The sequence below is a fragment of the Eleginops maclovinus genome, chromosome 12 (assembly GCF_036324505.1).
Source record: "Eleginops maclovinus isolate JMC-PN-2008 ecotype Puerto Natales chromosome 12, JC_Emac_rtc_rv5, whole genome shotgun sequence".
NCBI lineage: Eukaryota > Metazoa > Chordata > Actinopteri > Perciformes > Eleginopidae > Eleginops > Eleginops maclovinus.
In genome coordinates, this window is record NC_086360.1 from 21,179,293 (window position 1) to 21,196,531 (window position 17,239).

Sequence of the window (17,239 nt, forward strand, 5' to 3'; positions counted from 1 at the left end):
AGGTAAATCAATGAAGTCAAAAACCGGGAGAATATGATTAGCCTATTCTTCGAGATACTGATTCGGGATTGCAGGCATATGATGCCACAGTGTATAAGTATACTGTCTGATGTAAGTACAGATCATGGATGTAAGTACCAATACACTGATCTGTCATGTGTGGTGGTGTCGCTTTGCTCTCTTCCGGTTGCAGCGGTCCTAAAGCATACTTATAGAGGTCCTGATTTATCCTAATCAAAATGATAATGTCCAAATACAATTTTAAATAAAATATAGAATTATAAAACACAAGTCTTTATTCAATATAATTTATAATAACAGTTTTAGTTTAATATATTTTGATCCGAATAATTAAATCGTCTTATTTCCCTCTTTGTGTTCAGGCATATTGGAAGGCACGATCTTACCCAGAGTTCCAGCGTGACCTCTACTGCAGTTGAAATTACTTGGGAGAGGAGGTTGAATCCATTGATTTTAGGACGATGTAACCCAAGTCTGCGAGGATACGGTGACAATTTGAATGAGAATCCCCTTCAGTTTGTGCATAAACATCGTAAGAAGGGCTTATGTGCTCCTCGCCGCTTGATTTCCGACTCGGGGTGCTCAGTGTTGTCGGGGTACAGTCAGTTTCAGCTGCACTGCATCAACATGGTAAGTGCTACAGCGAACACCTGAACGCAACGGTTTCTCTTTATTGTCGCATTGCATTGATGGAGGAATGTTGCTCACATCAGTTGTAATGCAGACTACTTAATACTTAAACTTTGCTGACTGATTTATGTTTTTATTATATGTGTGTTGCGATTGCAGTGTACCGTTAGCTTAGCTTGTTAGCCAATTCAAGTAGCCGGCTAGTCAGTGTAGCGGTTTAGCTAGCATTAGCTCAGAGGGACCATTAACTGCAGTCCAGATGTTTATAGTTCATAACGGTTACTGATACAAGTGATGTTCACTTGCATACAATGTATGGGTGTGCTGGTGTTAGCTCTCGTTTCAGTGTACATGTTGAAGACAAGTTACCAGTATAAGTTACACTAACAAGCGGTTAGCATAACGTTGCCACTAAGCCGGCAGCAAGATACCTTTGGGAAAAGTTCACCTACCTGACCTGAGCAGTTTGACCTCCGGATATTCCGACCTGATCTGAAGCTCATTGGGTCTATTTTATTTGTAATTTCACAAGATTTGGTTAAGGACTCTGATAGTTATTTCAAAGGTTTATGCAAACCTGCCAGGAAACTGTTTGCAGTGTAAACCTATGATTGTACTACTAATAGTCAATGAAGGGAGATTTATAATGGCATCCGTGATGGTGTGAATTTGTTCTAGCACCAAACAATTTCACATTTTCCTCCAAAACACATGCGGTGTCTTCAATCTCAAACAGTTGGCATTAAATATAACAATAACATTAAGATAGGATGACTTCACAACTGTTGGAGCTCCAAAAGCTTTTGTTTGGATTTTTGTTTATGACTATTTGGACGAGTACATTTATAGTATTCTTCAAATCATATAATCAGATTGTCCACAATCTGCTGATCTGTTACAGCAGCTAGGACATGGCTATATTCACAGCACAGATAGTCATTCATTCTTGAAATTAAGCTGGTAGAAAAACAAAGAAAATCTGAGTATTTCCAGTGTATTGTACTACAAGCATGGTATACTGTATTACTAGGCGATATGGGGACTAAACTAATTGCTCTATATCCCAGAAATAACTAAGATCCAGGATTTCATCCAGTCTTACTTACTATAAAATTAACATTAGACATATTTCTATATACAGTATCTCCCATTTTATCTACACCTGCCATATTCCTATTACGGAAGTGTAGTCTCAGATCTCAAACACGCAATAGTTGAAAAGTTTACGTAGAAAGATAAATACATCAAGATAAAAGAAACTAGCGAAGCATCGGCCAATAAGGGGTTTTGCTCTTTCAAAGTAAGTTGCATTGCCAAAATAGTAGTGAGGTGTTGGAGCTCTTATGGGTGGTTGTTATCACTACTGCTGCTGCCTCGTCTTACCCCCTACAGATTTCATTTGGTTGTTGTGTGGAGGGGGTCAAGCGGTATGGGAAAGATAAGAGAGTCCATGCTGGCTCAATTTCCCCCAGGCCAGAGATCCTTGCAGGGTCCCCACAGAGAATGGTCAGCATCCACCAAACTATGGTTTACTTTTGACCTATATATCATGACCACTCCTCAGATGAAGAATGTCTTGAGTCAGAAAGGTTGGGTTTGGACACGCATTACATCTTAGCGAGTACAATTTAATGGCACCAACTCTCCTCTCCGTGACTCCAAACGAGGTATTGACTTCAGATTTTGGAGCTTACCACATGCTGGGGACTCTGGGGATCCCCATGACCAATCCAAAATCTAGGTCTAGTGCAGAGTCCAGACTCATCCCCTGTTTGAGGTGTCTTGTCCTTCCTTCCTCTAGTCTACACCAACAGACGTATAGGGTTAACCATCATTTAGAAATACATTTACTAATATCACGCACAGGGTTGTTCATTATAGTTTTTGTTGTATTACTGTGTGTACATCATGTTGCTCATCATAAAGGTTATACTCAAAGCAGATATAGTGTGAGGTTAATAGGCTCATGCAGTGCAGCCTGAAACCCCAATTTATTTTATGATAGTTCATGATGAAGTATAATAATGGAATACAACATTTTAATTTCTAGATATTTTGTGTTCAAGCTACTTTGGATTAAGTTAGTTTAAGAATGAGCTGAATGTTTAAGTAAATATGCTGGAAAGCGGGACCCAGTGCAAAGCATATACCAAAACTAGAGTCATAGCTCACACATGACAGACTGACCCAGAGGACACCTTTTCAGGATTTGCATGTTAACAAAGACTGTTTTTTTACTGAATACATTTTCCATTCTGTGATGTTTCTTTATGAACTACTGAGCTATTCTCAAATCCACCAAAGTGCAGCTCAGGCAAAAGGAAATTAGCATTCTGAATTGCCACTTTTGGGTGAATGTAGGCTGTATTGAGGAGAGTTGAGAGAGGGAAGGGAGTTTTGTTAACACTAATATTATTGACGTGTAAACAAACATCATGTTGGGTAAACAATGAAAGCTACAGGATGGATTGCTTTATTTATGTTATGAGTTTGCAAGGGTAGATTCACTGCCTAGGTGCTCAAAGAGATATAAGATCATGGTGTTGGAAGTAACTCTTTTATTGGGGATTAGTTTGGTAATTGGTTCTCTCACTCCTCGATAGTGTGTAGGCACAGATATCAATGATTCCTAGTGATTGCCAAAAAAAGATAGGCCAACCCGCAGACCTTACCTGCAGTGAAAGGATAAAAGCACTGCATGACAGGAATGATTCTGGCCTCTTAAGCCTAAGTGAATATTGATCTTAGTGTGCTGGGTTGATATTGAGCTCCTTATGTTGCTAAATCTTTGGGTACCTACCAAAGGAGCGCAGGCTGTTCATGATCCTGGGCACATGGAGGCTGTCATTGTGACAGATGTTGGAGAAATAGTTTATACACCACTAAATTAAGTCGAACTGCGGTACTTTTTAATGGTGAGTTCATTTTAAAATGCCTTTTTAATGTGTCATTGTGATATGTTAAAAGGTGACTATTACATGTTCTTGTGTTGAGGTACATATGACAATGCCTGTTATTAATACGGCATTAACCATAACTATCATGGTACTGTATATTTCCATCACAAAAAAACTCTTTAAGTTAATAAGTGTTCCTTTTTTAAAAAATTTTTTAAACGTTCCTACTTATTTCAACATTGCCTGCAATAGCCTGATACAGCCATGTCTTTTAGAAGGGGACCACTATTTTGGTAGAATCAGTGCAGTATAGAGCCATCTCGTCTGGTTGTATAGATCGCCATGTCAGCCAATACAAGGTCATCATATCAACTGTTTCACTAATCATGTAAGAGGCGTCTTTAGTTAGTGGTTGGAAACCCCAGACACTTAAACATATCATGTTGCTGACTGATGTCACATGAGAGTTGTTAGGGACATCTGCTAGTCAATCGCATTTAACTCAATGTGTAAATCATGTTAGGGCACTCAAGAACGGATATTTGGATGAAATCTAAGCGTGTTGTCAGCCTCAAAGGTAGCCATAGTGTTTCTTTTTAGTTTGACAACTATGGGGGCCTTTAAAGTTAGGGTCTTATAATACACACCAAACATATAGTGGCTTCTAGTAGAATAGAAAAGTAGTTATAAAACGTGTTTTGAGGAATCTAACACGGCCTTCTTCATCTTGATGGTTTGTCTGAATAATACGTGTGTGACTCCTGGGTCCTGCAGAGTGCACTCCCAATCTCCATTCATAGTAAAATGAAGGTCATTCTGTGTTTGAGCTCTGGATCCTTATCAAGGCTGTTGAGCCAAATCTTTCAACAACTTTCCCTTTTACAGTATAAGAAAACATGCTGTGGTGTTTCATGGTCAAGGGTTTACCGTCAAGTTTAGGATTTACTTTTGCCCGCTTTATAAATCAAACACTTTATCTAGAGAAAATAGCCATGCAGTCTGGCCAAAAGCATTCAACTTCTTGGGACCATGAATATGCTCATGATGTCATGGCGATGTAACACTACTTTCTGTTTATCTTTTGTTTGTTTTTGGCATCATAGTCAAGATATAGAAAAGGCCAGCGGTCTTGGTCAAGATTATTTTATAATATCACATGCATATGCAGTTACATGCTGTTGCCAGATGATCAGAGATGCTATGACTTTTACATTTTGAGATTGGTAATCACATTTACACAAATCTTATTGCATTTTAGAGGTAGATTATAGCTTCAGCCGTTAAGTCTATATAAAGCTGTATTCTTATGGGTAGCTGCTTTATGTCATGCGCAATTACTATTTAAATGTGATTTTTAAACCCCCTTCCTTTTTTCCACAGGGTGTGATCGGTGTGCAGCTGGTGGTTACCATGGTAATGGCCAGTGTAATTCAGAAAATCATACCTCATTATTCCTTCGCAAGATGGCTACTCTGCAGTGGCAGGTAATGCAGAATCCTGTGCATGCTGTTTCAGTTTCTCTCAATGCTACTGTTTAATTTCTTTAATTTACCTGCCCTCTAAGAACTCTTATTTTTTCAAAGAGTCCAGAACAATGGGGGTGAAAATGTTTAAAATAGAAGAAGAAAGAGAGTCATTAGATCACACCGCAAAGACCAAAGGGTATCCAATATTGGGAGGACCCGAGAGGACAGTGCATAAAAATAAAAGTGCTGGCCTCATTTCCTCTAATTAGTGCCACGTTTTTCAGTAAACAACTTTTCGGAACACATTTAATTATTAATTGTTTTTCTTTTCGGGGCAATTTCGTAACATTTTCTGAAAACGTTTGCCCTAGGCCGAAAAGCCCAAAGTGGCTCCACCAGAATATTTAGTAATTCATTTCCCATAATAAATACATGTTCAAAGGGACAAACAAGCTGTGCTCCTTCTCTCCCCCCTCTGCCACACAGAGTGCTTGTTAAGATGCTCTGACAAGTGGGTTTCTAAACAAAGTGAAGGAAGGAGCCTGGAATGGTTTTTACCAAATGGATGGTCCTAAATTAGCTCATATTTCAAACTCCGTCCTTAAGGACAGATAACCTTGCTGTGGTGAAGCCTCACACACGTGCTTTTAAGATGTGTTTCGATGATATAAAGTGGAGGTCTAAAAAATGTCTGTGTGTTGGGGAGTTAATCATAAAGCTTAGAGCTGTTACACATTAAGGCTTCGAGTTATGCGTTTGATATTATTGCTTTAAGGTGCGATGTAAAGAAATGTAAGTAATTGAATTCCACGTGTTAGAAGTCATTATATAGTATTTTTTGTCCAAGTTTACAGTATTTCCTATACTAAACAATCATTATGGTAGATATGTTAACATTATATGGTTTTATAATTGCTTTGTATGACTGCTAATATAGCGTGGTTTCGTTTTTTTCAAAATATCTGCTTTATTGCGTCCTCTTTCCTTTCGAGCCTGATTCCTCACCCCTCTGCTCTTCTTTGTTCACAGTCTGCGGTGGTATCAGCACCCTACGGAAGATGAGTTGAGGAGCTTAGCTGGGAAACAAAAAGGACAGAAGAAGAAAGACAGGTACGTAGGGAGGGCGGGGGGGTGGTGGAATGAAGAAGGGCTATTGTTTGGGGGTTGGGGAAAATGCAGTGGCACAGAGGAGGTACGAAAGGCACCCCTTTCATCAGAGAGGCATGAAAAGATGAGAAGCAGACATTTGAGATGGATGGAGACCACAGGCATGTCGGCAAACAGATGAAGCTGATGTGTTTATGTGGCTCATTTAAGGCCTGTTTGAAGTAAGGAGACAGAAGTCTGTTTTTGTTGTTTTGTTCCTTTATGGCTCTTCATCGAGACTCAGAGCAACTGAGCTTAGAAGTGGCCCTGTCATAGCGGATGTGAGGAAAGTTGGTTCTATTTTTTGGAGCCATTACTATTAGGATATTTTAGGGGATGACACTTTAAAAGGAGTGCATCTTCTCTGAAATCAAAGTTTCCCAAACAGCATTATATCTTCAAAATGGTCAGATGTCAAACTTTGATTATTGCAGATCATTTTCCATCAAGGCTACTTTGCAATTCAAAAAACAATACTATTCAACGTTCTCAGGCTGCAGGTGGAAGTTGAACCATATGTTGAACACATAAATGAAGTGGTGTTTTCTTTTTTAAATATGAATTTAAATTGAATTCACAACTGAGCGTTAATCCTCACGGTGTCCAGCTTCTAACTTTGTGGGGCTGTCTTTTCTCTGGCCCTGTATGAGGTAGAAAGAGGCTCTCAAACACCACATGTTCAGTAATCCCTTCAAGGAAAAGATGGGACAACTGTCAGTTTGCCAGCTCGTGCCATTCCGCTCAGTTCCCTTTGTTGAACTCCCGACTCCCTCAGTCAGGGGTGAAGCTGAGCCCCCTTTTTTCCTGTCAGGTGCCTCACAGATGAAGTCTGTCCCGGGCATGTTTGGCCCTAGAGTCTTACAGTGGTATTGTCCTCTGAATCTAGTGCACACAGGGCTGAACAAACAAAGCCCAGAACTGAGGAGGCCACCGTACAGCTCTTAAGGCCCAAAGTACAGCTCTGCATTTGCCTGCTGTTTGATATGGAGCACAGTCTATGCTTTGACCCCTTTGGTCATGGAAGAGTCCAGTAGCATTAGTAGCAACAGGGGTAACTAGAACTCTGCCAAATGTTAGCATTGTAAGACAAAGGCTTCAAAAGGCATAGGCAACATGGTGTTGGAATTTAAACGTAGTTTTTTCCTCACAGGAAAAAGAAATGTTGATGCTTGAGGATTCTTTTAATTTCTAATTTCCTTGTTTCTGTTATATTTAGTTTTTTCTGCTCTCCCCTTTCTGCTTCAGGAAGCACAACGGTCACCTAGACAATAAGCTACTAACAGTTCCCAAGGACATCGACTTACAGCTGGAGACGAAATGCATCACAGAGGTCGACACGTTAGGTATAAATGTCTCCTCAGTTTAATCCTAACTTTTACATCACACACTCCTTTTCACTTTTGCTTATACTGGGCTGTATATATTCTATTATTGAATATAATCATTAAATGGAATTCTCTTCCCCCCCCCAGCGTTGCACTACTTCCCAGAGTTCCAGTGGCTGGTGGATTTCACCGTGGCGGCGACTGTGGTCTACCTGATAACAGAACTGTACTACAGCGTGGCTCAGCCCTCGGGAGAGATGAACATCAGCGTAGTCTGGAGCCTGCTAGTGCTTGCTTTTGTCCTGTATCCTTACATCAGTCACTCTTAACATCTTGTCTTTTTTTTTTATCTGACTGTTAAATCTATCTTGTGATTTCGTTTTCAATGTTCTTTAAATTGGCAACGTATTTCTGTCATTATGTGGGTGGGGTTGGCAACATATGGGGTTTCAGTGGAAGAATGTTCTCCTACGTGCTCTCCCATTTTCATTATTCTCAATTCATCCCCACCATGCTATGCATGTCATAGGTTAACATCTCTTTGTCTATAAGAGAGCAAATCATCTCTGCTTGATTGTGTGGATGCAGCAGTGGTGGAGAGGGATCCTGAAATGATCGCTCTGGCTCCTACTGACGGCCAGCACCTTTATCCTCCACAGCTACCTGTTATTTTGCTACACTGAATGACGGTTAAATGTCATGCATTAACCTCGCCACCAACTGCAGGGATCAATCTTTCCTGTGCTCCTGGTCAGAACCCGCTCTCTGTCAGATGGTGTCTCATTTCCTTCCTACGTCGGAGATTGGACGCCCAATTTTCACAACCCAACAGACCGATATGTTGCGGGATGAAGATGATGGAATGTGTTGGCTCAGTGTAAGTGTTAATGGGACACTTGATTTCAGTTTTCCTATTTCGGCCCTGATGATATGTTTAAGACACTTGCCGGCTCGACTGCCTTAACCTCCTCTGACAGCCATGGAGCAGCACGCTCATCAAGTATCTCCATCTATTGGTACCTTGCTTATCCCCCTTGTTTACCGAAATTAATAAACGTCACCACATACATCCTCACCTTTTGGCCATTGTTGATAGGCAAACTCTGTGTTTTATTAATTGTAGCCCACCACACGATAGATCAAAATCCTCTTTTCAACCCCATGCTGGCTTGAACCCGTCCTTTGGGTGTTTATACAGCTGTCTTCACAGTGCAGAATACAAGGGAGAAAAAAGGGGAGACTCCACCGGTTTGAATACCATTCCTATAATGGACTAAAAGGGAGTGAACAATTGGCAAGCTGTTGCCTGAAATGTTGCACCTTTCATCTCGGAGGCAAACCGTTCTCTTTTAGAAACATGCTCTGTCCTCAGCTGTCTGATCAAGGTTGACAGGGGCAGAGTGAAACATTATTACATCCTTGATCGCATGCATAGGTGCCAAAGTCCCTCACATTCTGTACCCACACTTGCTGGGTGGCAGGTTTTGTGTAGCATTAAGGGTTTCAGTGTCCCAACGGTTTCTGTAAGAATTTGTACCTGTATTTTGTGAAGCTGAAACACATTCCTTGGTGCTGAAAAGCTTTGTGCTGCTGCGCTCTGAATGTTTTGTATTGGTGGATTGCTGTGACACATTTCCCTTGAACCTGCAAAAGGCATTGCAAATATATCAGCAAAGCAGTTGGGTTTTGCTTTATGTGCTTCTGGAGATGGTTTTTCCTTGACTCTGTACACCTACAGTAAGACTCTTTTCTCTCTAACGGCCCACTACTTCAAGCTGGAGGAAGGAGGGGAGCGTTCACTCTGCATTACTTTTGCTTTCTTCTTTTTTGTCAAAGCCATGGCCATTCTCATTGTCACTGAAAACTACCTGGAGTTCGGTCTTGAAACAGGTGAGTTCTCCTCTATGCTTTTTCTCGCAAATGACCCTGTTGCAATCAAAGAATGTTATTGCTTTTAGCCCAAAGAGTCACTCTTGAACATTTCTTTCTTTCTAGGTTTCACAAACTTCTCCGACAGTGCTCTAGAGTTTCTGCATCACCAGGGCTTGGAGTCCCAGTAAGTACAGCATCAGTGTTTTCATAATATCACTTTTGTTTTCTCTGCCTTCATGAATTCTTTATGACTCGTAAAACTTCACAATGCGTTTCCCTTTTCACAGGGGTCCCATATCTAAACTCACCTTCAAGCTGATCCTGGCCCTGCTCTGCTCCCTGATTGGAGCATTTCTAACTTTCCCTGGTCTACGATTGGCCCAGATGCACCTAGATGCACTCAATCTGACCACAGCCAAATTTACACAGTAAGTCCACTACAGTCACTGTCTTCACTTTTGGGGTCAACTCGTGTATTTTTCATTAAATATCCTTAAAAGTCTTTGTTATCCTTAATATAAAGGATGTAAATGGTGGAAAGTCTTTGAAATATTTGTTGAGACAACCTTTAAGATCAGAACCTGGTTAGGAAACTTTGTAATGCACTACTTTACATTTTTGGCCTTTTGACTTTTCTAGGATCAACATTCAGTGTATTTTCTCTAAATTCTCAATAGCATTTAAGGTGAACACATTGATTTGTTTTTTCTCACATAAATGAATAGATATTACATTTTTCTAATGATAATGGATAAAAATGATGATCTGCTGTAGGTTTTTTTCTGTGGTTCTTGGCTTAATTAAAACACAATATTTTCAAATTGGCCTCACACATTGCTCAAGTACCCAATTGTCCCCAGTTGTACTTGGCTGTGTCAGATTTGAGCGATCTCCCTGTGAGTCAGATGAAGACTCTCTTAGTTGGGGCAGATATCTATTTCAGAACTCCCTGGGTGGCGTGTCTATGACTACGATAGGGGCTGCAGACCAAGGATGTACGTCACATCCAGATAATCCACTTTGGCATTGCAGACTTTCCAAAATGGCCTCCTGATACATTCCTACCTCATGAGCTTACTACACCTTCAGACGCTGTCACTAGCAGATTATCTCCAAGCCCTTCAAAATATGTGCCTCAGTTATCCCCTCACCTTCTTATGGAAAGCCGGACCTTATTTTTCCTTATGCAAACTTCTAGATTAAAAAGTGGATCATCAGAGCTGTAAATGAGAAAAGTGGTTGGATTTTTATGTACCACTTGGCATTATTAATATAACTAATCTTCTCCTTCACCTCCCGTTTTCTCTAGGACTCTGCTTCATATCAACTTCTTGTCCCCTCTTATCATGGTCCTGCTGTGGGTGAGGCCCATCACCAAGGACTACCTTATAAACCCCACTCTGGAAAAGGAGAATGTGCCTTTGTAAGTCAAATTAGTTCATTGTTTTTAAAAAATGGTTGTAAACAGTACTGCACGTTCTGTTGGCATTCTGGTTTTGTACACACTGCTTTTGTTTTTATTACTACAATTCTCCCGCTCATGAATACTATGTATTCTCGGTGATGCGACTAGACACTCTTGAAAACAGTCTTGAAAAGTTAAGGAACATAGTATTTACTTTACTAATAGTTCCAATAAGGGAGCATAACTAATGAGCCTATGGGTAAAATGCTTTGTAGCTCATGTATGAGTTTGTCAGAACATTTCTTGAAAACAACAGTGTTCTGGTAGTGTTCTGTTGATTGATCTGCACTTGATAGGGAAGCCAGTTGGACTCCCTCTATAGCTAGCTCGCTAATTACATGCCAATCAAACAGAAGGAGGACAATATTTGCAAGCTGTGAATATAAAAGTAATGGTGGCATTGTGCAGGAAACTGGATGTAAACAATGCAACAGCAGTTATGAACATGAGATTAACAATGGTTCAGTGAGATAAGAAATGTATTCAGCTTGAAGATGAAATGACAATACACATATTGTCTACTTTGGTTAGATTAGACAAATATGTCATACCTCAGGGGAAGCTCCTTATTGTAACTGCTATCATTTGTTAGCGGCCTATTCATTCTAAGATAACGTCTTTCATTCGGTGTAAGTTTGAACTCTCACTTGCCAACTTTTTCCTGCTGCCAACAGTGACTGTGATACTATGAGGGTCAAACACGATAAAGTCAGATTTCATGATACAAGATCCTTTTGTATCCTTTTTATCTCTCAATTTCACCCTCTTTTACCTTCCCTCTTGAGCTCATTTGCTCTTACTATCTTTCCTTCTCATTGTCTCTGCCTACCATCCAAATGATGGAGCAGATACATGACGTATTGAAAGCTGCCAACCCTTCATCATGTCTCCTCACGCTCCTGTCTTCCCATTATCACCAGGATGACGGAGGACACGTATGATACGTTGCGGTTGTGGGCCATCATACTGATGTGTATGCTCCGACTCGCCATGATGAGACATCATTTACAGGCGTACCTCAACCTGGCCCAGAAGGGTGTGGACCAGATGAAGAAGGAGGCGGGACGCATAAGTACCGTTGACCTGCAGAAGATGGTGAATAAGAGGATGGATTTAGAAAAACAAAAAGGAGAACTTTATCCCGTTTAACATGTGCCGTACTTTTGATGGGGTTAGGAGGCAGAGCTGTGTTTAGACACACTGACAGCGTTTAGATGGAGCCACCTCACTGGTTTTGCAGGGATGGAGAAATTTTAAAAATAAGCCCTTTTACTTAGAGCACATCCAGGGGCCTGTCTTTGTGAATTAAGGAACAAAGTATAAAACTGTCCACAGGGCCTGCATTATGCAGGAGGCATGCAGCCCACCTGTAGTGCACTTGAAAACAGGATACATTATCAGTGAGTGTGTTGTGGCCCAGTGCATCAGCTCCTGCTATCATTGCCTTCAAAAGCCCCTTCTCAACATAAAGTACTGACAGTGGGGTCCGGTGAAGACCACCATGTCCGATCTTATAACTCATGTTGTTGTCCGGTATGTGCACGAATATTATTATACATTAAAGTACAAATTAGCTGATGTAGTGCAGCAAATACAGGTGTGCTGAGTTGAGTTGGATTTAATTTCTAGACTTGGTAAAAGAGTCGTGGTTAAAATGCCAATAGATGCAGCATATTTCAAACTGATATCGGCTTGTAGGGCGAAGCGTTACGAAGGGAATGAATATTACAATATTTATACGTTTTAGGTGACGGCTTTAGATAAAACAAATGCAACTATTAGTTTGGTGGTAAACCTCTGAGCATTGATTATGTTTTGGTTAACAGTTTGTGTAAAACCACATCAAAATGATACATTTTATTCATATAGCAGCCTGTCAAGACTCAAAAGGTCGCTTTTACAAGATACACAAAATACAAACAGAAACAAATCTAAACACCAGCAGGAACACAATATAATCAACAAGAACAGAGGATGAGTGATGAGTTGTGATCAGGGTGGATATGCCAGTGTGAAGAGATGTGATTTGAAAGTGGTGAGAGAGTCAACATGGTAATCTAATTCTAGCTCTTTTCTTTCACCCAGGTTGCACGTGTTTTTTACTACTTGTGTGTAATCGCACTACAGTATGTGGCACCGCTGGTGATGCTGCTGCATACAACTTTGCTGCTAAAAACCTTAGGTGAGTCCTGCACTGCTCACTGAATTCAATTTCCAATAGCTCTGACCTTCCGTGAATTGTATCTAATTTCATCCTTTTCTTATTCTTTCCAGGTGGACACTCCTGGTGGGTCTACCCTACAGAAGACCTGCCTTGCATCTATGAAATGAACTCTGACTCTGTGATGGGGGCGGTACCAATAGCAGCCCCTCCACCAGTGGTAGAAACAGGAGCCCAGGGGTCGGTAGCCCAGCTGTCAGTGGCCCTGGGAGGCCTGCGGACTGTCTTCAGCCCCATGTTTTTCCGTGGCCTCTTCTCCTTCTTCACTTGGTGGATTGCTGCCTGCCTCTTCTCCACCTCCCTCTTCGGTCTTTTCTACCATCAGTATCTCATGGCGGCATAACACCCACCCTGTGTCGGACCTGATCAGAAAGGACTGAGTAGGAAAACAGAGGCCTAATGATGACACAAATCCGACTTTCCCTTCCTCCCTTCCTCTGACCAACTAAACCCTGACTGACCATATCTTCAGAGCTCCTGGTTCAACTTCCAGTGCTTCCTCCACAGATGACTCTGTGAACTCTTGTCATTGTTTTTAATACACAACCATTTCCTTTTTTATTTGGAGCGCAAGGTTTCTAAACCCCTAACAGACTAAAATGTGAGTTAGAAGAATATTATTGTGTCATTTGGTGTATTGCCATAGTAATGAGAAATTGGTCCATGCTGTGTGACATTCTAATCATGTGAGGTAAAGTAATACATCTCAGAAGCTGATTACAATTAATTTAAACAGTGTTTAGCATTTCCACTCAGTTCGACCAGTGTCAGGAGAGAGTTTAATAATGTTCTTTTCACAACTGATCTCATGTAATACTCTGCAACACTCAGTACATGCCGTGAGGTTTATGTTTTATCGGTTGGTACGTATGTGCGGGGCCTTGATTCCAACCTCTCATTACAGGCCATAATGGGGCTTTTTCCCCTCAGTGATACAACGTGAAGGAGCTTCATAGAGGTCACAAATAATGCGGGATCTGAGGAGGTTTGTTTGTGACTTCATTTGAGCCTTAAAATCACATTTGAGTTTTTGTAAGTTTTGGGGAAAAACAATGACTGACTGATTGTGCCCCGTTTGTCCCTTTTGATCAAAAAATTCTAAATATGTGCGTTCAAACAAAATTGCCTGTTTTACTAAAATGTCTCAATTTGATTGCCACGGACCATATTAGTGTCGGAAATAGTCTTAAAATGTTGCGTCAAGGACCAGCACGCCTCTGTTTGAAGGAGGAGGGAGGGGCGGCCTGTTCTGTTCCCTGAATGGCTGTCAGCTAAATGGGGTCAGAGAGTGGACTACTGAAGAAGCTGCAGAGGAGATGTAAAACTCATGGGGAGATTCTTCTCCTTGACTTGAAACTGATGTATTTAAGTGTTTAATCTGCGTCGTAACCTTCTTGGTTTTAACTGAGCCATTTTAGAGTTTATGAGAGAATTTTTTTAACAGCAGAGACGATTTAAAGGGACAACAGCTCGGAGGGCTCGGCCCAGGTTTGCTCTCGTTTCCATGTGTCTTGTCTGCGTGTACAGGATCTCTGCTGTAATCTAAAAGGGCATTGTGATAAAGATGAGATGATATCGAATACTGTTGGTGAACTAACGCCTTTATGTTCTGCTTTCCATTTGATCTTTTACCCATCCTTTGCTTTTTTAACTCATTTAAGAACAGTTGTTTTTATTCTTTTTCTAATGGATCAAAGTTTGAATTTTTTGATTTTTAATATGGTGCCAAGTGAGTCCCTGTCCGAACGGCTATAGATTTGGTGTCTGCTAGTGTTTCAACCTTTAACTGGACTACAACTCAGCGGCCTTCATTCTTCTGTAGTTCCATCTCAATAAAGAGGGGAATCACAAGCCCTGGTTTCCATCGAGACATAACAGCATTTACAGTGTCTTTGCCTACTGTACTTCTTTGGTGGGTAAATGTATGCACTAAGAGTCACAAAGGGGCTATGATTGTCTGGTCCTTCCAGGAATGTAGGGTACGTGGTGCCAGATGAATTACAATCTTGTGGTTTTCTCGCATTTACTGTTGTCATTATTATACCATAGAGCTGTAGTTTATGAATTGCAGCTCTATGGGTTTTGTACAGAACATATTTTACAACCTCAAGCAGCACCATATCACATTTTCAGCTCCTGATGTCGAAAAGTCTTAGTCTTTTTTTTTTTGTGTCCGTTTTAAAAGATGGGGAATATGCACATAATGAATGTATCAATCCTGCCTGATTTCTAGATTGTTTATGAGAATGATTTATATGGTGAGTTGATTTAACACCCCTGCACTTCCTGAACTCTTTCCTCGTCTACTACCATCGTTTAATCTACCTTTTCAAGCTAAATCTAATTTATCCTAATGATGATTTTTATTGATTGATTTATCTTTGTTTTTCTATTTATTACACATGCTGAGGCCTGTAAACATTTCTAATTTTAACAACAAACATGATTTTGTTATGGGGGGGTTTAAATCAGTTTTTGAAAACGTGTTTGACCAATCAGTTACAGACTAATCTTTTCTTTTTAATTGTCTGGTCCGTTAAGAAGTAGCTGGGATACTTTCAGAATTCAGTGGCCTGATGAGGCGATGTTTTCTTCTGTTTGTTACCTCTGAAAGTGTTTATGATTCATTGTTGAGTTCACAAAGTAAATTACACACATTGTTCTTTCATGTATTTATTTCTGTTTTAGATTTTTGTCTTAAATAAATTATGTTCTTTATTTTGTCCTTTTTTAATCTCTATGCTCTACTAACTCACTGGCTTCATACAGTATATAGCCTTGGCAGTATCAACACAAGGAGGTGGGTTAATTTATAAAGCTGCATTTATTCTGGACTTCTAGTAGAGTTAACCGAAAGATCTAAAGCCATTTGTTTTTAGTTTTGAACAATGTGCTCAAAATTAAATGTCACTTGTTAGACACTTTTACCCAAAGCGACATACATACACTCACTACTTTGGGCAATCCCCACAGGAGCAATTGTGGGGTGAAGTGTCTTGCCCAGGGAGACAACAACATGCTGACTACAGTGGGGATTGAACCAGTGCTCCCCGATCCGAAGATCATCGCACTAACCCACTGAGCCACATCCTCTCTATTACATGATACTCATACAAGGTAACGACTTACAACTTCAGAAGTTGTGCCTCACCAAAGACTTGTTGTTAAATAGTTCATTGACTCAATTCGTGTCGGTTGCTGGATCTCTCGTCTTTCCTTTAAATCATGCTAAGAAAGCTTAAAGTCCTTGAATTGTGGTCAAAAAACAATAAGCTACTCCATTGGCATGATTTGTGTTGCAAAACTGTTAACTTGTTTAACTCATTCTGTGCTTTAATCAAATCTAACATCCAAATAACAGTTTTTACAGAAAGGAAGAAAATGTGACTTGATTTTTTACAGTCAGAATGTAAAGAAAAACTTTCCAATAAAGTGGTTTTAAAATATGTTTGTGGCCTTTACTGCAGAGCTGCTTCTTGTGGTTTGGCCTTGAATTCATGCTGAAAATTGCATGAAGGAAATGTTACGCCCTGCACATGTGTTGGACCGTGAGTTACAAAATCGGTCAACACAGGTGCCCCTTTCTTAAATCCTTGGTGCTTTATTATGTATTTTTTACAGAGCCTCCTATTTGAGCCTTCAAGGTTGTAGGCAGATCCTTTTCTTTTGGACTTAATAGGCTTTGAATAATGGTGCTCAATAATACGGTAATTGTGTATCATCAGTCTACTTGTGAAATATCGCCCTGTAAAAACTTGTATTGATTTACACACTCAGCCAGCATCGATTTTTGCTTTTCTTAGTTTGGCTTCCCTATTCTTGTGGGAAAGGTTAGTGGAGTAGATAGAGGGATCAAACCACAAACGCTCCCAAACTCCTTAATGCACGCCATTCTCTGGGAATAACATCGGCCAAGTTAATACAGGCCTCAAGTGCCATTGTCCTCATGAGCGAGAAAACTGGGCCAACGCATTCATTCATAGGTAGACAGATCAATAAGACAGCTTCCAAAACAAACCAGTGGAGAGGTTCCTTTATTCCTCTTGAGTGGGGCCTATTCACCAAGGTCCCTTCTTCGCAGAGTGGCGTGGAGCTCTTCCTCAGGAAGGGGAGCAGGAACCCCCACCCCTTCCAGCCCAAACACAGCCAGAGGAACTGAGAAGCTTCTGGAGGGGTGACACTATAATAGTGGGCTT

General features: G+C 40.6%; 1 protein-coding gene across 1 annotated transcript; it reads left to right on the top strand.

Moving 5' to 3' along the window:
* Window positions 1–431: 431 nt before the first annotated feature.
* On the top strand, window positions 432–15,761 carry tmem161b (transmembrane protein 161B). The gene is made up of 12 exons (XM_063897778.1): window positions 432–651; window positions 4,929–5,032; window positions 6,044–6,124; window positions 7,406–7,503; window positions 7,633–7,789; window positions 9,224–9,375; window positions 9,481–9,541; window positions 9,645–9,785; window positions 10,667–10,780; window positions 11,743–11,917; window positions 12,908–13,004; window positions 13,097–15,761. Exons 1-12 carry the CDS (start codon window positions 649–651, stop codon window positions 13,384–13,386), a joined length of 1,473 nt encoding a protein of 490 aa, XP_063753848.1. The 5' UTR covers window positions 432–648; the 3' UTR covers window positions 13,387–15,761.
* Window positions 15,762–17,239: the final 1,478 nt, after the last annotated feature.